A 26,303-nucleotide genomic window follows, 5' to 3' on the forward strand; every position below is an offset into this window, starting at 1 on the left:
GAGAGATGGCGTGGAACGACATTAGTAGATGAATAAGTTTGAGTGGAGTTTATAAAAGTAGAAAAGATCACAATAAGAAGATAAAGTTGGAATTCAAGAGGACAAACTGGGGCAAATATTCAGTTATAGGAAGAGGAGTTAGGGATTGGAGTAACTTAGCAAGGGAGACGTTCAATAAATTTCCAATTTCTTTGAAATCATTTGGAAAAGGGCTGGGAAAACAACAGATGGGGAATCTGTCACCTGGGCGACTGTCCTATATGCAGATCGGTATTGACTGATTGATTCTAAGGACTCTCTCTCTTACCTCCCACCAAATCCTCCCTAAATTATCATTATTAGTACGTTACTACCAAGATAGATGTACCCCACTATGCCGTTATCCAGCACTAGCCTGGGTTTTTATTCTTTTAGTTCCCTTCGCACTTCTATTATTCGTACCCCATCCACAGCTAATTACATTCTTCCATATCAAGCACTCGTCCCTGCTCTGATTTTACCAGCATTAGGTGATTCTCAACCCTTTGGCCCGGCCCGGACACATAGGGCTAGGAAATATGTCCGTCTAGCTTTGCCCCAGGATGTTCATTCTCTTTCACCAATATTCTATACTGACGGGTCTAAAACTCACACCCCTCCAGGTGTGGGGCGGCCTTTTTCTCACCCGAGTTACACATTTCCAAACAATTTTCACTTCCATCAGAGACAACTATTTTTACGGCGGAGGCTTTTGCCATCCGTCAAGCTTTACTATACATCAAGTATTCGCATCTAGATAGTGCCTACATTGCACCCGATTCCCTAAGTGTGCTCCAAGCCTTAAAAATCCCAGTTTGCGGTCCAATTGGTATATTCAAAATCTTCGTAAAATCTGTTTCGATCTACACCAGCTAGGTTAAAGGTTTACCTTACTTTGGGTTCCCGGACATTCAAATATTACAGGTAATGAACAGGCGGATGCCTTGGCTCAAGCGGGAGCTCAAGGTCAGGGTGTTGCGTACCATTTGGCGCTACTCTTCACTGATTATTGTAGCGGCTGTCGAGATAAGATAAGACAGTTATGGCAGGATGAGTGGAGCCACCCCTCATGTCGTACAGAACGGAGTTTGTTTACGATCCTTCCGATCGTCCCACGCTCTCCGTGGTTTACTAAACATTGTTATAATAGATGTCACATTACTACTACTATCCGTTTGTGGCTAAATCATATGTGCACGCCTGATCAATTATTTTGGATGAAGATGGTTGAGTCTAACCTCTGTAAATGTCGTACTTCGTTTGGTACAATTAATCATATTTTGTTTCAGTGTTCATTACTCGAAGTTAATAGGCGTAAATGGTTTTTCCGGAAACAATTCGCGTTACCCACCCAATTGTCAGTTGGATACTCAATCGGATGCCCACTACGGTCATAGCTTTATCTGATTTTCCTTTTTGACACCAACACTTTCCTTTAATTTCTGTCCCTTTGTCACTTCCCTATGTGTTGACCCGGTCATGTGCGTGTGGTTGGAAAGTCTCCAAGTACAGGTCGCTCTGGCATGAAGCTCCTGTGTGTTGTAGACTAGTAGTTGAAGTCTTACCCTCCTTTTCAATTTTATCTCTTACATTTTCGCCTCCTCCATACTTTGAGTTTTATTATAGGATCTGTGACTGGGTAAACTGCTATCACGCGAAGCCCATCAAGTTATCAAGACCAGACCAGACCAGACCAGACCAGACCTGACCTGACCTGACCTGACCTGAGCTTCCACACCAGCACATTAGCTAGCAAATACAGACACTCCATTTATACCACATGGCCATGCACTTTACAGAATCAGTTATGTGTCTAAATAGCGTACCCACGCGCACAAGTGGTTACCACCTAGATGTGACTAAGCAGTGCGAATGTAGGAACTGTGGGTGTGGCCAGGCATTAAGGAGTATGAGGGAGGAGTTGGAGAACTTGAGGGAGATAATTAGGATTCTCTCAGAGGACAGGAAGGAAAGTAGGCCTCCAAACACTGTACAGAATACGTAGGTGTAACAGAGGGATGGGAAAGAAAGAAGGGAATTATGGAAGACAGGTGGTCTAATGTTTTAAGGGGAAGGAGATTGCAGGCTAAGGGCTCCATTCAGGATCAAAATTTAGGACAGGTGTCAGAGAGAAATCGGTACGAGTCGCTACAGGTAGAACAACCGAGGGAAGATGAGGAACAGGGAACTGTTGCCAAAAAGTGCGGAAGTAGGAGAAAGGGAAGATGTAGGAAAGGGAAATGTGGAGTAGTGGATAGGAAATGACAGGTGGAACAGGGTCAAAGGATGGAGAAATGGGAGGAGGAAGTATCGTAGCTTCTGCAGCTGTCAGAAAAGATAGGACAGGCCAGGAGGGGAGGGGATCAAATGAGGTGGGTAGGGTTGAGTCTCTGGTCATGGGGGATTCTATCGTTAGACATGTCAGGAAAGTGTGTGGAGGAAAGGGTACCAGGGTAGAGTGTTATCCAGGAATGAGGTAAAGGCAGACGTTGAGGAAAGTAGGAGAGAAGGAGGAGGGAAAGGAAAAGGTGGTAGTGTTTCATATTGGTACTAATGAAATGTCGTATGGCTTTTAGTGCCGGGATATCCCAGGACGGGTTCGGCTCGCCAGGTGCAGGTCTTTCTATTTGACACTCGTAGGTGACCTGCGCGTCGTGATGAGGACGAAATGATGATGAAGACAACACATACACCCAGCCCCCGTGCCATTGGAATTAACCAATTAAGGTTAAAATCCCCGACCCAGCCGGGAATCGAACCCAGGACCCTCTGAACCGAAGGCCAGGACACTGACCGTTCAGCCAACGAGTCGGACATATTGGTACTGACAACGTACTAAAAGCAGGTATAAGTACCAACAAAGTTGGGGATGTGTGGGATCTGGTAAATGCAGCATGGGTGAAGTTTAAGGAAGCAGAGATTGTTATCAGTGGAATACTGTGTAGGAGGGACACTGACTGGAAGGTGATTGGGGATTTAAATGAGACTATGGAGTGGGTATGTTGGAAACTGAGAGTGAAATTTCTAGATCCTAGCGGGTGGGTAGGAGATAGGGATCTGCGCTCAGATGGCTTTAGCTTAAACCGCAGTGGTACATATAAGTTAAGAAATTTGTTAGAAGGGTTATAGGGAGGTACATTTAGGGAAACAGGGTGGCCTAGGGAGTGGTGTTAAGGGAACAGGGAACTGTAAATCAAGTATGGATGACATAAAAAAACTGATAGTGCTCAACTGTAGAAGTACTGTAAAGAAAGAAATAGAATTAAGTAATTTAATAGATATATACTTACCAGATATTGTAATAGGAGTTGAATCATGGCTGAGAAGTGATATAATGGATGCAGAAATATTCTCACAGAACTGAAGGGTGTATCATAGAGATAGGATAGGAATGGTGGGAGGGGGATTATTCATTCTCATGAAAGAAGAATCTGTAAGCTACGAAAGAAAAAGTTAAAGATGACAAACATGTGATTCTATAGGGGGTTGAGGCTCATCTCTTAAACATAATAGGCAACTTGATGTCTTTGGAGTGTACAGACCAGGAAAGGGTAGTGCAGGTGCTGATTCAGAATTATTGATAAGATAATCAGCTCTATGGGAAACGATAAGGAAAGGAATGTGATTGTAGCGGGTGATCTCAATTTACCAAATGTCTATTGGGAAGGAAATGCGAATGACAGGAAGCTTGACCTACAAATGGCAAATAAGTTGATATGGGAAGGGCACCTGATTCAGAAAGTGATGGAACTAACTAGAGAGAAGAATATTCTGGATGTGGTGCTGATAAAGGCAGATGAGCTCTACAGAGAAACCAAAGTAATAGATGGTATTAGTGATCACGAAGCTGTTTTTGTGGTAATTAAAAATAAATGTGAAAGAAAGGAAGAGATTAAAATTAGGACTGTTAGGCAGTACCATATGGCTGATAAAACAGGTATGAGGGAGTTTTTAATAAGTAACTATGATCGGCAGAAAATGGCAAATAAAAATGTAAACAGAGTCTGGGAAGGGTTTAAAGCACTTGTTGATGAATGTGAAAATAGGTTTGTACCTTTAAAGGTGGTAGGGAATGGTAAATATCTACTATAATATAACAGGGAAGTAAAGAGACTAAGAAGGAGGTGCAGGTTGGAAAGAAGGAGAGTTAGAAATGGCTGTGGAAGTAATGAGAACTTGAAGGAACTTACTAGGAAATTGAATCTAGCAAAGAAGTCAGCTAAGGATAACACGATGGCAAGCATAATTGGTGGCCATACTAATTTTAGTGAAAAATGGAAGAGTATGTATAGGTATTTTAAGGCAGAAACAGGTTCCACAAAGGACGTTGCAGGAATCATTAATGAACAAGGGGGTGTGTATGTGAGGACCGTCAAAATGCAGAAGTATTCAACCAGCAATATGTAAAGATTGTTGGTTACAAGGATCATGTCCAGATGGAGGAGGTGACTAATACTAAAGAAGTATTAAAATTTACCTATGACAACAATGACATTTACAGTAAGATACAAAAGTTAAAACTAGAAAAGCAGCTGGAATTGATAAGGTATCTGGGGATATACTAAAGACGATGGGTTGGGATTTATTACTATATCTGAAGTACTTATTTGATTTTTGTTTGCATGAAGGAACTTTACCAAATGAATGGAGTGTTAATTGCTATAGTAGCCCATGTATATAAAGGAAAGAGTGATAGACATAAAGCTGAAAATTACAGGCCAGATAGTTTGACATGCATTGTATGTAAGCTTTGGGGAGGCATCCTTTCTGATTATATTACATGTTTGCAAAATTAATATTGGTAACTGGTTTGATAGAAGGCAGTTTGGATTTAGGAAAGGTTATTCCACTGAAGGCCACGTTGTAGGATTCCAGGAAGATATAGCAGATATCCCAGATTCAGGAGGTCAATTGGATTGTATCGTGACTGACCTTCCTAAGACATTTGATAGGATAGATCATGGGAGACTACTGGCAAAAATGAGTGCAATTGGACTTGACAAAAGAGTGACAGAATGGGTTGCTCTTTTTCTAGGAAACAGAACTCAGAGAATTAGAGTAGGTGAAGATTTATCTGTCCATGTAAAAGTTGAGAGGGGAATTCCTCAAGGCAGTATTATTGGATACGGTATTTATGTTTTCTTATATATATTAACTAGCAAGATACCCGTGCTTCGCTACAGTATTACACTGAAGTATGTAATTGAATGCTTAACGTTTTATATATAATCCTCCGAAATTCGCGATCTGACTCGTTTTCTGAGAGAATCCGCCATAATTCGCGATCTGACTCGTTTTCTGAGAGATTACCCAAAGTTGCTCAAATTTTTCAATCTTTCTTTCCAGCAATCGATTTAGTACTTCCCGGGCTATGTCCAGGTATTCCACGTGGTCAGTTAGGTCCCTAAATCTTTGCCATCCTTTCCTATAAGCATTTTTAGTGTGGATCAAATCCTGAAGGAGATACGGCGGCGTGGTGTCGTCTTGGGTACCTTGGCGGTACTGAACCCGCGGCCGGACTGTATTCGTAGTCATTATCAGGCCAGGACCCGTTTCCAGTGCGGTCCGCACAATTTGACGACGATCCAGAACATTATTATTATTATTATTATTATTATTATTATTATTATTATTATTATTATTATTATTATTATTATTATTATTATTATTATTATTATTAGATGTTCTGGACCCCACAGCAAGATGCAAGAATGTCATACTTCCGTGCATTTTTGACCTTATTATAGAGGTGAACAATTTGACGGTCAATCTCTTTCCTATAGTTTATTTCAAATGTGTTTAAATATTTGTTTATATGCCAGGAGAGTCTACTGTAATTTAAGAACGTTCTCCGAAGGAAAAAAGGCTGTTGAAATCGAACCCAGGAAAGATTAAAAATGATCGGTTTATGATCAGAATAAGTACATCGAAAATCTATAGCCTGTTTCCAGTCATTCAATAGGGTCAGGAATGGAATGAATAAAGCCCCATCTAGCGGCGACAATAGGAATTGTGCCGGCTGCCGAAGCACTCCTCTGGGGGCAATGATCGATGAATGACAAATGAAATGAAATATTGGACAGTATTGCTGGAATGAATGATGACAGGGAAAACCGGAGTATCCGGAGAGAAACCTGTCCCACCTCCGTTTTGTCCAGCACGAATGTCACATGGAGTGAAAGGGATTTGAACCACGGAACCCAGCTGTGAGAGGCCGGCGCCCTGCCGCCTGAGCAACGGAGGCTCCTGATAAGTACATTATGAACAGTAAAATCATTTGGTCCCACCTCCTTTTACACCCCACCGCCATTAAGTCTATTTACAACCCCCCCCAAAAAAAGAAATTAAAAGAAGGCGTGTTTCTTTATGTTTAAAGGAGATTCCAAACACCAATGTTCACGTCTATTACCTTCTATTTTGAGATATAAGAATCCCCAAAAAATAATTCACTTTTTTCACTTCCTTTCAACCCCCCCCCCCTCCCACCCTAAGTGAATTATCCGGCAAAGAATACTTGTTTCTTTAATAGTAAAGGATCTTCTAAATACCAATTATCACGACTCTAACTTCTTCAGTTTTTGATTTAAGTGTCCTCGTGAAAGGAATTCAACTCCTTTTCACTCCCGCCTCGCAAGATGGTCCCCCCCAAACAAAACGCGTTTTTCTTTGTTTTTAAAGGAAATCCAAATTCCAATTTTCACGTCTGTAACAACTTTATTTTTATTAGATGTATGTATTCTTATACAATTAAGTCAATTAATTTATCAATTCTTTCACCCGCCCCCCCCCCTTCATTGGATTTTCCGAAAATACGTGTTTCCTTACTTTTAAAGCAGATTCCAAATATCAAATTTCACGTCTGTAACATCTTCATTATTGAGATATCAGTAGCCTAATTAAAAGAAATCAACACCATTTTCAGTCACTTTTACCCCCTCTCCACCCAAGTATTATTTCCGAAAACTAAAAATACACGTTTCTTTATTTTTAATAGAGATAAAAATACCATTTTTCACTTCTGTAACATGTTAAGTTTTTTTATATATACTGTAGAAATTCTCATTTTAAAATTTCACCCCCCTTTTTTTCCCCTTAAGGGGAGTTTCCAAAAACAAATCACCTATGTTTCTTTACATTTAGAGGAAATTCCAAATACCCACTTTTTACGTCTGTAACATTTTACGTTTCTCACATAATCTGTAAATAGGCCTATAGTCTTTCGAAAAATTCACCCCAATATGTCACTCCTGTTTAACCGCCATTAATCGGATTTTCCAAAAAAAAAAAAAAAATAAAAAAAAATACGTGTTTCTTTATTTTTAAAGGAGATCCCGTATACAAATTTTCAGTTCTGTAATATTTTCAGTTTCTGAGATATGTGTATCCTCATTAAAGGCATTCAACCCTTTTACACCCCTCCCATTGGGATTTACAGAAAACAAAAAAATACGTGTTCCTTTATTTAAGGGAGACTCTAAATACCAATTTTTACATCTGTAAACTTTTAAAGTTTTAAGATGTAGACACATTCATTTTAAAAATTCACCCCCCCTTTTCACCCCCCATTATTTGGATTTTCCAAAAACGAAAAAATACCTGCTTCTTTATCTTTAAAGTAGATCCTAAATACCAATTTTCAGGTCTGTAATATCTTCAGGTTCAGAAATATAGGTAGCCTCATTAAAGGCATTCAAGCCCTTTTTCACCCTTTTCCACCCTTCCCATTGGGATTTTCCGAAAACAAAAAATACGTGTTTCTGTATTCTTAAAGGAGATTCTAAATACCAATTTTTACATATATAAACTTTAAAGTTTTTGAGATATAGATGCACTAATTTTATAATCCACCCCCCTTTTCACCCTCCCATTAATTGGATTTTCCAAAAACGAAAAAATACGTGTTTCTTTATTTTTAAAAGAGCTCAAAAGTACCAATTTTCAGGTCTGTAATATATTCAGTTTCTGAGATATAAGTATCCTCCTTAAAGGCATTTAACCTATTTTTCACCCCCTTTCACCCCTCCAATTGGGATTTTCCGTAAACAAAAAAATACGTGTTTCTTTATTTTTAATGAAGATTTTAAGTACCAATTTTTTACATCTGTAAACTTTAAAAGTTTTGAGATTTAGATGCACTCATTTTAAAAATTCACCCCCCTTTTCACCCTCCCATTAATTGGATTTTCCAAAAACCAAAAAATACGTGTTCCTTTATTTTTAAAAGAGATCAAATGTACCAATTTTCAGGTCTGTAATATCTTCAGTTTCTGAGATATAAGTACCGGTATCCTGATTAAAGGCATTCAACCCATTTTTCACCATTTTCACCCCTACTATTGGGATTTTCTGAAAACAAAAAAATACATGTTTCCTTATTTTTAAAAAAGATTCTAAATACCAATTTTTACATCTGTAAACTTTTAAAGTTTTGAGATATAGATACACACATTTTAAAATTTCAACCCCCCTTTTCACCCCCTTAGCGAAGGAATATTCAAAAATCCTGTCTTAGCGAGCACCTACATCCTAATATGAATCTACGCCCAAAATTTCATTTCTTTATGTCCAGTAGTTTCGGCTCGGCAATGATGAATCAGTCAGTCAGTCAGTCAGGACAAGCTATTTTATATATATAGATGATATGTGTAAAGAAGTTGAATCAAGATAAGGCTTTTCGCAGATGATGTTATTCTGTACAGAGTAATAAATAAGTTACAAGATTGTGAGCAACTGAAAAATGATCTTGATAATGTTGTGAGATGGACAGCGGGCAATGGTATGATGATACATGGGGATAAAAGTCAGGTTGTGAGTTTCACAAATAGGAAAAGTCCTCTCAGTTTTTATTACTGCATTGATGGGGTGAAAGTTCCCTTTGGGGATCATTGTAAATACCTAGGTATTATTATAAGGAAAGATCTTCATTGGGGTAATCACATAAATGGAATTGTAAATAAAGGGTACAGATCTCTGCACATGGTTAGGAGAGTATTTAGGGGTTGTAGTAAGGATGTAAAGGAGAGAGCATATTTGTGTCTGGTGAGACCCCATCTATAGTATGGTTCCAGTGTATGGGACCCTTACCAGGATTACTTGATTCAGGAACTGTAAAAAATCAAAGAAAAGCAGCTCAATTTGTTCTGGGCCATTTCCGACAAAAGAGTAGCGTTACAAAATGTTGCAAAGTTTGTGCTGGGAAGACTTGTGAGAAAGGAGGCAAGCTGCTTGACTAAGTGGTATGTTCCAAGCTGTCAGTGGAGAGATGGCGTGGGAGGACATCAGTAGATGAATAAGTTTGGATGGTCTGAAAGACTAGAAATATGAAGTTCATATTCACAGGACATGTGCATTAGTATGTTCTGAAGAAATGATTAGCACTGGAACTATATCGGCTCTCAGGTTCAAGGTCCACACCGATATCTCCGTGCACCACCACCGACTGGCAAAATATGCCTGCGACTCTCATTGTCGCAATAAACAGAAGGTAATGGATCAATGTGACTTGAGCCAATATGCATAATGTTTCGTAGAAGTATGCATCACACAGACCACCCCCCAAGAAGATCGACACCCCATCCGAATGGCACTGCAGGACAGATCTGCGTCTTCTTTGGCTCTGGCACAACAGTGGAACACATCATACACTATCAGGAGTGACAATCCGTCACCGTTTATTACGGTCTGGGTACAGGCGCATAGGCCACTCTCCACCTACCTTTGACTAATGTGTATAAACATGCTAGAATGCAATGGCTTATGGAACAATGTCACTGAGGACAGGAATGGCAGCAGATATTGTTTTCAGATGAATCCAAGTTCTGTTTGTTTGAAAATGATGGCCGCATTCTGGTTCTCCACAGACAGGGGGAGAGGCATCACATTGACTGCATGCACACAAGACATACAGCACCAACTCAAGAACTTATGGTGTGAAGTGCTATTGAGTACAATCACAAATCACAGTTGGTGCATCCAGGGTAGTGTGACCAGTCTGACCTACGTGAATGACGTCCTACGACCCGTAGCCATACCCCATCTGCACGACACCCCAGATGCCATATTGTGAGCAGGACAATGCGCGACCACATGTTGCCGCACGAACACGTGGCTTCTTCTTGTCACAGGATGTCAGACTATTGCCCTGGCATGCCAGATCACTAAACTTGTCACCAATCAGAAATGTGTGGGATATGATGAAACGACACGTTCGGCACTGTGACGCAATGCCAACTACCGTACCAAAGATGAACTGTGGAACTAGGTGAATGCAACGTGAATGATTATATCCAAAACAGAATTCGCAGCTTATATACGTCAATGCCATCATGCATGGAACAAGTTATCAGGGCCCATGGAGGATGCAGTGCCTTCTAGGCAACAGGACACATGCTGAACCTAGATGACTGAAATGCTAATGATTTCTGTAGAACATACAAATGAACATGTCCGGTGAATATGAACTTCCTATCTCTAGTCTTTCAAGGTGTTCTTTTTATAATGAACATGAGTGTACGTTCTGAAGTATAAAGAAACACTGTCACGCTGAACAACAAGAAAAATGCTACATTATTAGCTCGTAAACAGAAATTACATGCTATAACATGCAAAATAATGACTTCCATTTATAATTAAGACTTGCAAAGCAATGTTCTCACAAAATCTCATGTTGCACAAGAATAATGCTATGTTAGGCAGATGTAAATAGAAATCAGATGCAAAATATTGTTTTATGTTCATAATGAAGCACTGCGTTCTCACGACTATGCTGAATTCTCTGTGCCAGTTCTATAATATTCTCAGAAGTAGGATATTCAGTCAGAAATCAAATGCATTAGCATGCAAAATATCATTTCGTGTTCATAGGAAAGGTTTTTAAGCAGTCTTCTCATGAGAAGACAACATGACACTCTCTGCACTGTTTATATAACTTTTTCTCCTGCTGTCATAGTAGAGGTAGCATACTTCTTCTTCTTAAGCCGTCGTCTCCAAACAGAGGTAGATGATCCACACGGCCAGCTCCGATCTTGACGTTGCAGCCATGCCGTGTGGATTTATTGGAATATCTCTCAGGATCTTTAATGCAGTGGTTTCCCGATGCCTTATGCATCCTAATGCCATTGACCAAACTGGTTCCTCCGCCTTTGGGAACAATTTCTTGTCCCCAGGACAATAGAGTGCCCTTACCCATACCTGTTCATCCACTCTCAAAGAGACTGTTGGCACTTGGTATAGGGGATCTCCTTATACCGGGAGATAATCGGTCCCTTCATTCGTTAGCCGCCTGCATATCAAATATTATTCATAAAATATTATTCATAAAATATTTTTACATGCAGGGTGAATGTTAGGATTTCACCGTCATTGAAACAAGGACCAAATGGCATGTCCTTGTTTCTCGGGTTCTTTAGAGAGGTAGCATACTTAGTGGGTCTGATTCCTACCATGTCCCCACATAAAGGAAAGGACTCCATCAAATTCATTCAGTTATGAAATATCTTCAATGTTGGTTGTTGTTAAAATTGATACCTTGCTAAAGGAAAGTAGGCTATATAGTATCTGGTTATCCAGAAAAAACAGTAAGCTACTCATCTACAGCATAGTCTTCTGTTAAAACATGAAAAGGATTACACCACATACTTTTAGGTTCTTGGAGAAACAGTAGTCATTTTATTATTGCTTCAGGGTGGTAGAGTTAGTCGCCCAGCTCCGGCTATTTTTTTTCTCTACTCTCCAACCCAATTAAATTCCAGATTGAAGCTAAATTCATCTGTATTATGTACGTTTTCAGGACCAATGGACTCCAGAACAGTTGCAACCTGTTCTATGAATGTTTCTGCTGTTGACAGTGTCTATTTGCTGATGGGCTTTCTTTGATGACACAGTTATTATTTTACATGTAATGAAAAGGATTACACCACATACTTTTAGGTTCTTGGAGAAACAGTAGACATTTTATTATTGCTTCAGGGTGATAGAGTTAGTCGCCCAGCTCCGGCTATTTTTTTCTCTACTCTCCAACCCAATCAAATTCCCGATTGAAGCTAAATTCATCTATATTATGTACATTTTCAGGACCAATGGCTCCAGAACAGTTACAACCTGTTCTATGAATGTTTCTGCTGTTGACAGTGTCTATTTGCTGATGGGCTTTCTTTGATGACACAGTTATTATTTTCCATGTAATGAAAAGGATTACACCACATACTTTTAGGTTCTTGGAGAAACAGTAGACATTTTCCTATTGCTTCAGGGTGATAGAGTTAGTCACCCAGCTCCGGCAATTTTTTTCTCTACTCTCAAACCCAATCAAATTCCAGATTGAAAAGGATGCAATTATTTCAAACTGTAAGTACTCATGTTTAAACTGACGTAAAAGCATTTCAATTGTAGCTCAACTAAGTGCTGTAAATCAGTTTTTAAACTGTAGTGAGATTCAGTGCAATCTATAACAGTGTTTACAAAGTTGCTACCAACATAAGTGTGTTGAAAATTCTGTGGCGTCAAGTGAACTATCGATTGTTAGAAACTGCTACCAACTTCAGTGTTCACTGTTTCCAAGGAGTAAAAGTGTATTGTACTGAATCGATTGCAACGAGTACAGCTAACATTATGATAGTTTATCTGTACAGAGCACAAGTATTTCCTGTTGTAAAATGGGTGTGTGCGGAAATTGTTCTAAAGCTGTGGCACGTCAGGATGTAAATGGAAAAATTCAGTGCAAGTTATGCAGTAATCTATTTCATAGTGCATGTGTAAATCTTACGGAAGAGTATGTGAAAAACTTGCGATCCAATGATGAGATGTGGTTATGCAGTAATTGTGAGAAAACTCCCTGTAGTAATGTGAGTGATCAGGAGGGCAGTAAAGTTGTAGAGAATATACCGACTGTAAGCGAGATATATCGACTTCTGCTTTCAATTAGTAAAGAAGTTAAGGAATTGTGTAAGAATCTTGAGGTAGAGCTCGGTAAATCTCTGAACTCGGTTCATGAGAAACTGGAGGAAAACATTTTACTCAAGAGTCATGGAGAAGAACTGAAATCATGTAAGGAAGTTATTGAGAGCCTTAAATCAGAGAACTGTGCATTAAAGAACAAGATCAGCAACTTACAGCAACAAATAGATGACCTAGACCAATATGGAAGGCGGAATACACTGGAAATACATGGAATTCCTGAAACGCCAAATGGATGTGATCTTAGTGAAAAATGTAGGTCGGGCATTAGATGTTACTGTGACTGATAATATGATTGACACATGTCATAGGTTAAAAAAAACCAGTAAGTCAACCTCACGCAGGAGTTATTGTGAAATTTGTTAGAAGATTTGATAGGGATATGTTTCACCAGAGGCGTAAGATTAAACGTAACTTGAGCTGTGCTGATATTGGACTTACCTCTGGGGGGCCTATCTATGTCAACCAAAATCTCACTTTAAACAGAAGGATTATTTTCAGTGAAGCGAGAAAGGTGAAAAGGGAGAGAGATTTTGCATATTTGTGGGTGGATAATGCAGGAAATATTAAACTTAGGAAGAAAGCAAGTGACACTTATGTATATACTCTTAGAACGATTGATGATGTTAAGAATATGGCATGATATATGTAGATGGCTGTAAGGGATAAATTGTTAGCATTTTACTATCAGAATGTTAGAGGGTTGAACACCAAAATAAGTGACATATACACAAGTGTCCTTGCTAGTAATTATAACGTGATTATGGTTACAGAGTCATGGTTGACGAAGAATGTATATAATGGAGAAATATGTGATACAAGATATAATGTTTTTTGGCGGGATCGTGTTCATAAAAAGCGTGGTGGTGTTTTGATAGCTGTTGCCAATACTTTTAAATCTGTTCTTGTAGAAATTGATGTAGAGAACATTGAATGTGTCTGTGTTAAATTTATTTTAGGTGAAAAGGTATATCTCGTGGTAACTGTTTACTTTCCACCAAATTCTGATTTAGAAACTTGTAATAATTTTTTTGCTGTACTTGAAAACATCAAATTCATACATTATAATGTTATTATAATGGGTGATTTTAACTTACCTTTGATCAATGATAGTAATTGTAATTTACTTAACTGTGGAACAAAATACCTTGCCCTGGCTAATTTTATTGCTTTATACAATCTGAATTCGTTTAATAACGTAAAAAATGCCTATGGTAAAACACTTGATTTAGTTCTGTCCAACTACGTAGGAAATATTAATATATTCAGAAGAGATTACCCCCTTGTGCCTGAAGATTCTAATCATCCTCCTTTATATTTTGAACTGGTTGCTAACATTGAGTGAGTCAAAATATTACCTGTCAGCATCTACAATTTCATGAAGGCTGATTTTTAAGAGTTGTATGCATTGTTACAAAAATATGACTGGAATCAGTTACTATTGAGTAAAGACCCCAACAATGCAGTAAGCTATTTTTATGAAGTCCTTAATAACCTTTTCACAAAATATGTTCCTAAAAAGCAGTGAATAAGAATGTACCTTTGTTGTTTTACATTAGATATAATTAAAATGTTGAAATTAAAGGAGATTCACAGGAAGCACATGAAGCATTCTGAATACAATGCTCACATGTACAAACAATTAAGAAAACAGTCTAAGATACTTATTGCAAGGGCGTATAAATTGTATATATTACAGTCACAGGATAATATAAAAAATGATCCGAAAACGTTTTGGGGTTTCATAAAAAGTAAATGAAATAATAGTTTGTTCAAACAGTGTATGACATATGGTGGAAACCATTTTGTAACTGCGCAAGGAATAGCCAATGCGTTTGCATGTTATTTTCAAACTGTTTATGCACCCCAGCCTTCATTATATATAGCCTCCGAGTCAGTGTCAATGATTACTGCTCATAGTTTGCAGATGGGTCCTATACGCGAAGACGAGTACAAAGATGCAGTAACAAAACTTAAGGCTTCTAAATCGGCGGGAATTGATCACATACCTCCTTACATTATTAAAGGATGTGCATAGGTGCTAATGGTTCCACTATGTAACATATATAATTTAATTTTAAAGACGCAAATATTTCCTGAAATTTGGAAAATAAGTAAAATAACTCCGATCCTTAAATCTGGTGATAGTTTGAAAATTAAGAACTACAGAGGTATCTCAATAACATGTACTCCAGCGAAGCTCTTTGAACAAATACTCTATGTTAGAATATTTAATCATATCAAACCATACGTATCAGAATTTCAGCATGGGTTTTATCCCAAGCGTTCTACTACGACTAATCTTATGAACTTTATTCAGGATATTTCTGATTCAATGAATGAAGGGCTTCCTATCGATGCAGTTTATACTGATTTTGCAAAAGCTTTTGATAAAATTGATTATGGTATTCTTTTGAGAAAATTATCATTATTTAGTTTATCTGCCGAGTTTCTGAAATTAATTTCTTCGTATCTATTAGAGAGAAAACAGTTTGTATCTTACGCACAAAATACTTCATTCAAGTTCAAAGTTAATTCTGGAGTCCCTCAGGGCTCAAACATTGGTCCATTGTTATTTTTATTATTTATAAATGACTTACCGAATGTAATAAAATATTCAAAATGCTTACTCTTTGCTGATGACGTAAAGATTTATAAGCAAATTACCGGGTATGATGATGCTATGGAATTGCAAGCCGATCTGAACAACTGTTACAAATGGTGTGTTGCAAACAGGCTTTTTTTCAATACTAAAAAGTGTTTTGTGATCACATTTTCTCGTAATAAGAATGTGACTGTGAGTAACTACAGTATAAATGGTGATATCTTGCAGAGGTGTAATTTAGTAAATGATCTGGGTGTTATGCTTGATTCAAAACTTTCATTCAACAGTTACATTCACAAAATTACAAATGATGGATTTAGACAATTAGGGTTTATTATTTGAAATACTCAGGAACTGAGCGATGAATATACTTTTAAAATCTTATTCAGTCATCTTGTTAGATGTAAACTTGAATATGCATGTGTAGTGTGGGCTCCTCAGTACATGTGTACAATTAACGAAATAGAAAAAATACAAAACAAATTTTTGCGATATTTATATTTTTAAAAATATAACCGATCATCATATCATCAAAGAGTTTCTTATAGAACTCTATTAAATGAATTTGGTTTAATGCAGCTCAGTACACATAGAATATTAGCTCAACAGATATTTCTTTACAAGACAGTTAATGGAATATTAGATAACCAAGAGTTTCTTAAAAGAATCAACTTCAATACCAAGGGGTAACTCTTCGTTTGAGACAAACATTTTACTGCCCCTTCTCAAGCACCTCACATCATAAAAATTCACCTGTTGTAAAAATGTGTGAAGTATATAACAAAATATCTTCAGACAGCAGATAAATAGATTTTGCTCTATCACTTCCTTTATTTTTAAAAATGTTAAAACAATATTTACATTATAATGAATAATTTATTGGAGAAAATTCAGCACTGAAATATGACGTATGTAATGCCACTATTATTTTTCAAATGTATGTGTGTTCATGTATTTGCTGTTCTTATGAATATTTTTCTTTTTTCTTTGCTTATTTGTTTTATCTTCCTTGACTTTAATACTTTATATGTTTGTATGTTTTATTGAAAATGTGTTTAAATTATTCTTAATTTAGTCAAGGCAATCTTGGTTTTTTAATTGTTATATATTATTTTGTACATATAGGTACCATTTATATATTGAATGTATTTTGTACCATGCATTGTAATTGGGGATATACCCTGTTATGGATGTATTAATAAATAAATCCCTTATTTGCCTCCAGCTCAGACTGGATGACCTACCACAGGTATCCCAGAAGAACTTGCCACCCTCTGGTCTTTCATTACCATGCCCCGACATATGTGCCTCTCAAATTCCTGGCGAAGTCTAAATGCCTCCTTGCATTTAGAACATGAGTACGGTCGTAGCACCACCTGATGGAGATTCTTCATATGTAAAAGACAACCTTGGTTTGTAGTAAAGGCCTTGTTGCATATTGGACAGGAAAATACTTTCCTTCCAGTGTGAACAAATTTGTGGTTATGCAGCTCTGAACCGTCTTTGAAGGTCATGTTGCAGACTTGACAAGTGTAGGACCGACTAGCTCTGTGTAATTTAAACATATGGGATCGAAAACCACTCTCGTAATTGAACACCTTATTACACTTAACACAAATGTATGGCCAAACCTCTCCGTGACGCAGACTGTGATTTTTTAGATCTCTCAGAGAATTGACAAATTCCTTACACACTGGACACTGCCCGTAAAGCGATTTCATTTTGGCTGTCTGCTCTTTTGTAAGAACTGAGTTTTTATCTTCAAGTGAATTACAAGCATGGGAAGTATCTTGAAATATCAATCGACGTAGTTCCGGTAATTTTTTGCTAGTAAAGGACTGGTTGGTAGAAGTTCGATGTAAACTCTCATCGATGAGTAATGGGTTACTCTCCTTGGGAATTAATTCTTCAACACCAAACGGCTTTTCTGTCCTGGAAAGAACAACATTGATAAGTATATTCAAGATCTGAAGTTGCAATCTATCTGTTTTAACTTTTAAAAGCATTGTGTGGCATATCAGTAAGAAGGTTTCAAAGCTGATATGGGTATTTCTGGGGCAATTTCATTTAATGCACGATTTTTACATGCTACATGTAGTTGCGACATGGCATTTAAGTATTTAAGTAACAACTCTTACACTTATTGACATTTAACGACATTCGTGAATTCTTGCCGGTAACAGATCGTGTGCAAGCTACCCATTTAGAGGAATTTTAATACAATGAAATTCCCAACAAATCAGTGTATTCTCTGAAGGCAAATAAGTAAAAGCAAGATAAACAACCTAGTTTACAAACCTTTAGAACAAGTACTAAAGGAACTTCAAAAGAAGTTTTATACCTGGTGATAAGAAGCTGGACACTCAAAGGAAAACAACATCCAACACACTCCAACTTTAGTCAGAGAAAAGTGGACCAGTATTTTTTAAGCAAATTGACATATTCTATAAGACATTTTATGCTATTTTAACTACCAATAAGTATTTATAATATGTTAGACACTAAGTATCACTAAGCAACCTCCTTCACCTCTGCACAATCCACATACAACCCCTTCCCCCCCCCCCCGCCAACACTATCTTCCTCACTCAATTAGTTTATAAGTTTTTTAGTTTCCCATGGGATACTTTTAAGATTGACTAAAGAATATACATGTGCTTACTTTTAATATATCATCACCTAAGCTTCTGTTTGTACAGCTGATGATGACTGCAAAGTATTGAAGCATGTAGTATATTTGTCAATTTTCTTACAGATTTGCCAAAGGCAAAGAATAAAGAGCATCCATTAGGTGGAAAAAAATTATTGTGGTTATCAGACCTCTTACACTTGCGTGGAACTATAGGCTTCGGAGATAAGCTGGTTCTATTCCCGAGATTTTAACTGCTCTACATCGTCAAACTATCTGGTCAAGTAACTATATAAATTTTTTCTGCAAGTTGCTTTAGGTCGCACCGAAAAAATTTGGTCTTATGGCAATGATGTGATAGGAAAGGGCTAGGAGTGTGAAGGAAGGAGTCATGGCCTTAATTAAGGTACAGCCCCAGTTTTGCCTGGCATGAAAATTGGAAACCACTGAAAATTACATCTCCAGGGCAGGGCCAAAAGGATGCATTTACTCATGAAGGATTTGTTGTAGAGTGTGCAGGAGTAAGGGCGATCATTAGAGTGACACTCTAAAAGACTGATTTGCCTCCCATGCAGACAGTGTGGTTCAAACCCACTGTCTTCCAAATTCAAGCTCACAGCTGTGCGCTCCTTATTGCATGGCCAACTCGCTCGGTCTAATTGTAAAGAACAACTTCATTTCCTCTCAGGAGTCCTCTCTGCATGTGGGACTGTTCTACTGATGGGTTGCACCATGCTTGGTTGGCTAATAAGGCATGAATTTTAAAAGGCTATCGCTATCGTCACAACTCCGCTCCTGGTTGAGGGAGATATTTAAATATTCTAAAACTATGTAGCTGTTAGGTTCAAACTTTTCCCTTATTTGTAAATTATGTGATTTAGCTATTGTTATTTCATTTATATTAAAACCGCCACGTGGGACTTAAAGATCTGACTTGACATCAATTTCTCTAAATTTTACAACTTTGTTTGAATGTGTACCCTCAGCATCTTTCTCAAATTTAATTCATTGTGGTTAGGTCTTTTCAAAATTTAAACCTTGATCATTTCAGATTTTAAGCTTTCCTTCTTCCCTTGTCCACAGCTTATTCTGGGCTAAATCCCACCTTAAATTGGGCAACTGTGCCCCAGTAACAAGTCGTCTATCGTCAGTCATTTAAGGGATCTCCTGTGTTTGGTATCCCTTGCCATTTACTTTTTCCCTAGAATTGTTCCATAGCCTCTTGAGGTAAAAGTGTGTTGGGATTAACTCTTACTCATTTGGGTACATAAAACTAAGTATTGTTAATTTTGCCACATAACGTGGTTACCTACTGAAGGTAACTGAGTGTTTAACATTTGAATTTCGTTTGGGGTACATGCATATACCAGACTGACAACCTAATTTAGGACTTTAGTAAGAGAAATAACCTGATAATAAAGAACATGGTTTATGAAGAGGAACGGCCATAAGATCAGCCAATATAGTTGAGATGGACAGTATGGAACACTCATCGATTTTATAATAACAGACTGAGAATGGGGAAGATATGTCATGCATACAAAGATAATCCCCAGTGAAAGAAAGGAAAGTGATCACAGATGATTAATTGTGGAATTAAAACAAGTAAAAATCCCTAAAATTGTATTGAAAAAGAAACCAAAGATCAGGGTTTGGGAATTGGAGGAAGAGGATGATAAAAATCAAATCAAAATCTCTTTATTTGCAAATGAGGTGTCTACCTCGGTGGCAAATGGTACACTAAAATACATTATTGTCTAGCACTAAATTTTAAATTAACAAGAGATGAAGAAAATTTTCCTAGAATACAATATTATACAATTTACGCTAATAATTTGTTCTATTAAACACACACATGATCCTTAATAAATTTATATTGTTTACAAAATTCTACTTATAATATCTTACAAACATAGTCAACTCATATACAGTATGTGAAATTACTTCTAATAATAATATACAACTGGTATAAGATTAAAATTAACATTGAATTTATTTACATATTTATATTTTACCCATTTTGGAACCTAAGTAGCATAACGACCTGCTGCGTCTTAACCAGAATGGCATTCCAAGATTGTATAAAAAGGAAGTTGCCTAACATGAAAATGCGAAGTTGAGAAGAAGAGCGGGACAACTGAAGACAGACATTTGTGGGAGCAGCAACTGAGGTATGCGGGAAAACAAAAGCAAAGATTAAGGGAAAGGAGACACGGTGGTGGACAGACAAAATAAAAGAAAGGAACAAGGTGAAGATAGAAATGGAAACGGAAAAGCAAAAAAGGTATCAGAGGGATGAGAATAAAATAGAAAGGTTACACGTGGAATACAAAAGATTGAAACTACAAGTAAAGAGGAGTATCGAGGAAGAAAAGGAGAAACGTTGGGGAGAGTTGACCAAGGCAATTGAGCAAGATAGTCGAGGAAATCAGAAACTATTATACAAAGTAATAACATCAAAAAGAAAAAATCAAAAAGGGTCTTCAGAAGGTGATGGCAAAGTATTTGGAAAACTTTAAAATGAGGATGACTGCTCGGAGGAAGAAGGAGATAAGAAAATGGAAATAATAGATGGAGAAAAAGAAGAGAACTTGGTAACATGGTTGGAACTTCAAAGGGCACTGAAAGCAATGACCATAGATAAAGCAAGTGGAAAAGACAAATTGAATGCTGATATGATTAAGGCAGCAGGAAGCATTGGACTACAGTGGCTATACAGGGCTCTCAATGCTGTATGGAAGGATGAAAGGATACCTGAAGATTGGCAACAAGGAACCACTATACCACTGTTCAAAAAAGGAAATAGGAAGAAATGTGAAAATTATAGAGGTATAACCCTATTATCACATGGGCTAAAAATAATGGAGAAAGTTATAGACAAAAGACAGAGGGATATAACAGAAACACAGTTAGAGGAAGAACAATATGGCTTTAGACTGAATAGATCAACAATAGACTTGATATTTACAGTGCAAATGATAATGGCAAAAACATCTAGAAAGAACAAGGAAATCATATTCATATTTTTGGATTCAGTATATGCTTATGATACGGTTAAGAGAAAACATGTATGGGAATGCCTAGTTAAATTGAATGTACCAAAACCATTAATTAACAAGATAAAAATGTTGTATCATGAGAGTAAAGCAGTGTACAAGTGGGAAGTGGTGAATCTGAAACATTTTATAGGAAAAAAAAAGGTCTCAAACAAGGAAGTGCACTGTCACCATTATTGTTTATTATATTGATGGATGGAATCATAAAACATGTAAAACAGAGTATCATTAGTGATAAAGTGAATGCTTTGGTATTTGCAGATGATGTGGTGATTTGGGGAAAGGGAAAAAAGGAAGTACAAAGGAGACTGGACATTCGGAAAGAAAATCTGAAGGAGTTTGGAATGGTAATGAAAACCGTAGTCATGCACTGTGAAAAAGAGAAAAAGAGAAGCCAAATGAACATAGGCAGAGAACAGTTAGAAAATGTAGAGCAGTTTACATATCTGGGTAGCATTATTAAAGGAAGTAACGTAATCAACCCTGAAATTAATAACAGGCTAAGTAAAGGTACAACATTTTATCATTAAGTCAGAGAGCTTTTATGGGATGACAAAGTACCCAACAAAATGAAATTAACATTATAGAAACAGTATTTCATACCAATTGTAACATACGGACTGGAAACGGTGGTAACTACTGTAATAAGAGAAAGTAAGATCCAAGCAATAGAAATGAAATTTTTAAGAATATCAGTTAAAGAAGACAAGAAGAGATAGAATTCAAAACATTAAAAACAGAGAAGAGCTAAATATAGAACCATTAGTACAGAACATACAGAAAGCAAGACTGAGATGGTTCGGACATGTAAAAAGAATGGGAAAGGAACGTGTAGCAAGAAGGGAATTGGAAACAGAAGTTAAGGGAAAGAGACCAGTTGAAAACCCGAGAAGAAGGTGGATGGATCAGATATGGAATGACATTAAAGAAGCTGAATTGGATGTGGCAGAAGTAATGGAGCAGGAAAAGTGGAAGGATGGAAAGGAGTGGAGGAGGCTTGTTAACCACACCCGGGTGACTGGAGTGGGACATTGATGATGATGATGATGATGATGATGATGATGGTGATGATGATATGCCCATTCCCCATTCTTTTAGGGATTCTTGATTGCAGTGTGGACATTATAGTACTTGTTTTCACTTAGAATTTCTTTGAGGCCAGTGCTGTGCCCATTCCCAGATATGAACACTGGGCAGTCTTTCTTCAAAGAACCAAGCCATGATATAGGAACATTGGAAAAAGTCATTAAGTCCCAGGTAAAAATTTAAGAACTTAATAACACTTGAGAGATTTAAGTAATAAGAATAAAGTAACACAAGAATCAAAAATTATTGTATGTAAAATAATAATAATAATAATAATAATAATAATAATAATAATAATAATATGGCCTCAGCTACCATGTGCAGACATTTCAATTTGATGCCATCTGGCTGTCTGCTCATCAATTTCGATGTTCCATTTTACTCTAGACCCGCTACATGGCAGTCCGAGTAAACCGGAACTCTCTTGGGTGTCCATGGCTGAGATTTAATGAATTTTCTTGGGACAACAAAAAAAGTGTTACCAGAGATCTTTTACATGCCGACATCATACGACATAGAGCGTCGAATGGACTTTTCTCCGCCCTTCAAAAATCCGACTACCTCTGGCGTGTTTGAACCCGCTATCTTGGGATCCGGAGGCTGACACACTACCACTGATCCACAGAGGCAGCTATGTGTGTAAAATAATATTCCTGTATTAGAGGTTTAAGATCTCAGTTCTTTAAATAATGGCATGACCGACAGAAAGGAAGTCATGTACAAACAAGGGGGACACGTTTGGACATGGAAACCAACCATGACGTGCTGGAAGAGCACTGGTTTCTAGCCACTTGTCTGGCTGATGATAAGTCATGTTGAATATTCCATATGATTTCCATGAGATTCTAGAACAGTGGGTGTGGCCAGGAGGCTACATAAACTATGTGCATTTTGCCTCGGGACCTTTCTGTTGGAAGTTATCGGAACAGTTGCTAGCTGAATCTCTGTCAGTCCAAGGGGAAATTATGTCATTTTCATAATAATTAACTTTGGAATTTGAGGTTTACAGTTAACCAGAGAAATATCAGACTTCCTCATTGACCTCGTCATAATAAATAACCACATTACTGTCAACTGCATATAATTTAATCATGCATTGAAATTATTTGGGGGGAAGCAGCTAGATCTCTTCATCTATCACATGTAGTTGGCACCTCCCCACCCTTAGGTTTCCAACCACACGGGAAATCAATCAAGTCCTGAGTTTCTGTCTGCCACGACACTGGTTCTCCCCAAAATTTCTCAGGATTTGTGGTAACATTTTGATTAAAATCAAGATCAAATCAAAATCTCTTTATTTGCAAATGAGGCGTCTACCTCGGTGGCAAATGGTACACTAAAATATATTATTGTCAAGCACTAAATATTAAATTAACAAGAGAAGAAAATTTTCCTATAATACAATATTATACAATTTACGCTATTTTTTTTCTATTAAACACACAGCTCATCCTTAATAAATTTATATTGTTTACAAAATTCTACCTATAATATCTTCTGTACTACTTACAAATATAGTCAACTGATATACAGTATGTGGAATTACTTCAAATGATACTATACAACTGGTATAAGATTAAAATTTACATTGCATTTATTTACTTATTTATTATTATTTTTCTTACCCATTCTGGAACCTAAGTAGCATAACGACCTGCTGCGTCTTAACCAGAGCCCCTTTTGCCACCACTTTTCAGAGTTCCTGAAGGGCCTTCACAGCTACTGTAGCGGTCCCAGGGCCCTCGAAGTCCCCACTGTACTTCACCCCTACAGGCAATCACCTACTTTGGCTGTCCAAACTCCTTAGACCAGGGGATGGAATTAATTTATTCACACACATTTTTATTTTATTCACAATAACCTGCACTGGTCGATCATTTATTTTCTCTGTTGCTGTTTGTTCTCTTCTTGAATATCTGTACAGATTTTGGAAAAGGATCAAACCCTACCCCTGGTAAACTGTTCCACTCCTTCACGCTCTTCCCAATGAATGAAAATTTACCCCAATCGCTTCTGCTAAAATTCCATCTAATTTTATATTTGTGGTCAGTCCTGCTGATATAATTATTTTCCAACTGAAGCCTCTCACGGATATCTCCCCATGCTTCTTCTCTTATATAGGCTCTATATAATCCTATAAGTCTAGTTTCCTCCCTTCTCTTACTTAAAGTTTCCCACCCAAGTTCCTTTAACATTTCTGATACACTACTCTTTCTCCTGAAATCCCCTGTTACAAATCTTGCTGCTTTCCTCTTCACACTATCTACTTCTTTTCTTAGGTATTCTTGGTGAGGATCCCAAACACTGTTTGCATATTCCAATAATGGACGAACCATACTCAGGTAACTTTTTTCTTTTAATTTTTTGTTGCATCCTTTAAGTAGCCTCATTATGACATGTAACGATCTGTATGTTTTCCCAACAATGTCATCAACATGACCCTTCCAGTGCAAATTACTTTCAAATCTCACACCTAAGTATTTGCACTTGCCATCTTTTGGAATAACTACCTCATCCAAAGTATATTCAAATTCATTTTTAACCCTTAGCCCTCTTTTTCTTCTGAACTCTGCTGCCTCTCCAGCTCCATTTAAGAATCTGCTTGCAGAGGGATAACAGAGAGCACAAACACATTGACACTCTATTTATAAAAATCGGCTAAAGCAAACACAAAATAAATATAATACAAGTACAATACAGAATTCAGGTGCAATTTTCAGCATTTTCAATCCTAAAATTATCTCAGGCAGTCACTTTTTGTCTGTAATAGTGTACTGTGTGAAACTTCCCAAAACACTCGCTGGGATGTAATCCAGGCATTTTTCTGCAGGTATTGCTGAAAAAAAAACACTCTCCCATCGTAATTTAGGCTTACTGTTCATTGCCATATTTAGGATTAGCGTAGAAATGCTTTGAATTCAGGAAAAGTAACATCTATCCACGACCCCCTAATAGACTCACGTGTGAGGGGCGTAACCTTTTGAATATTTACACTAGCATAACGGTTAGTCTGATGCACAATTTCCGACAATAAGTCGTCAGTCAAAGGTAATAACTGGAAAAAGTCACATTCATTCAACCATGCGGTTGTTTATAACCTGACGTACCTGTGAATAAGCTTTTGAAATCAAAGTCAGTGTCGCGGTATTTCCTCCATCCATCAGAAGAGGTACCAGCATTGCTATTTAGCATAATTATCTCATTATCGGGATTTTTATCACTCAACTCACCAACACAATCTCATTCCGCAATATCTTTCTCACCATTTAATTGAAAATCACTCCCACTATCACTGAAATCAATGTCACTTTCACCTAAAAGTCTGGCTATTTCTTTCTCACCCTGCTCAAATGACACCATGTTGCTAAGCAATGTTTGTTTACAAACTCACATGGTCTGCAAAGAATCTGCACAAAGCCTGATTTCAAAGAGATTATAGCTATACATGGCTTCAAATTTTCATCGAAGGTTTGCAGTACCTTACTGTACCTGTAATTCATGCACGCGTAACCCGACAAAGGAGTTATATAGGGAAGAATGTCATGTCGCGCATTGCCCGACATAGGACCTGTGCGGGATATTCTCGTTGTCGGGCATGGCCCGCCGCGTGAGTGCTAAGGGTCAATGCTCCTGTTTGTAAAAGTTGTAACAGTTGATTTGCCTCCATTAACCTTCATATTATTTTCTTCAACCCATTGTTGGATACTTTCAAGGTCCCTTTGTAATTCTGAACAATCCTCAATGTTGTTTATTTCCCTATAAAGAATTATGTCATCTGCATACAATCTTATTTTTTGATGTTATATTGTTCCCTAAATCATTTGCGTATATTAAGAAAAGTAACGGACCGATTATACTACCCTGTGCAATTCCCTTCCAAACTTTCTCTTCCTGCGATACATTATTTCCTACTTTGACTTTCTGAACCCCTGAATTTAGAAATGTTTTTATCCAA

The 26,303-nt window shown here is 37.4% G+C and overlaps 1 protein-coding gene across 5 annotated transcripts in view; it reads right to left on the minus strand.

Annotated features, from left to right (window-relative positions):
• Nucleotides 1-15,943: 15,943 nt before the first annotated feature.
• The window catches only part of LOC136859225 (zinc finger protein 28), a 115,450-nt gene continuing 105,090 nt past the window's right edge, over nt 15,944-26,303 (minus strand). For all 5 annotated transcript variants that reach the window (XM_067138684.2, XM_068225279.1, XM_067138686.2 and 2 more), the window contains exon 4: nt 15,944-17,509. In XM_067138684.2, the coding sequence (XP_066994785.2) occupies nt 16,804-17,509 (706 nt within the window). In that variant the 3' untranslated portion in view covers nt 15,944-16,803. The remainder of the gene's footprint in view (nt 17,510-26,303) is intronic.

Source organism: Anabrus simplex, chromosome 1, assembly GCF_040414725.1.
Source record: "Anabrus simplex isolate iqAnaSimp1 chromosome 1, ASM4041472v1, whole genome shotgun sequence".
NCBI lineage: Eukaryota > Metazoa > Arthropoda > Insecta > Orthoptera > Tettigoniidae > Anabrus > Anabrus simplex.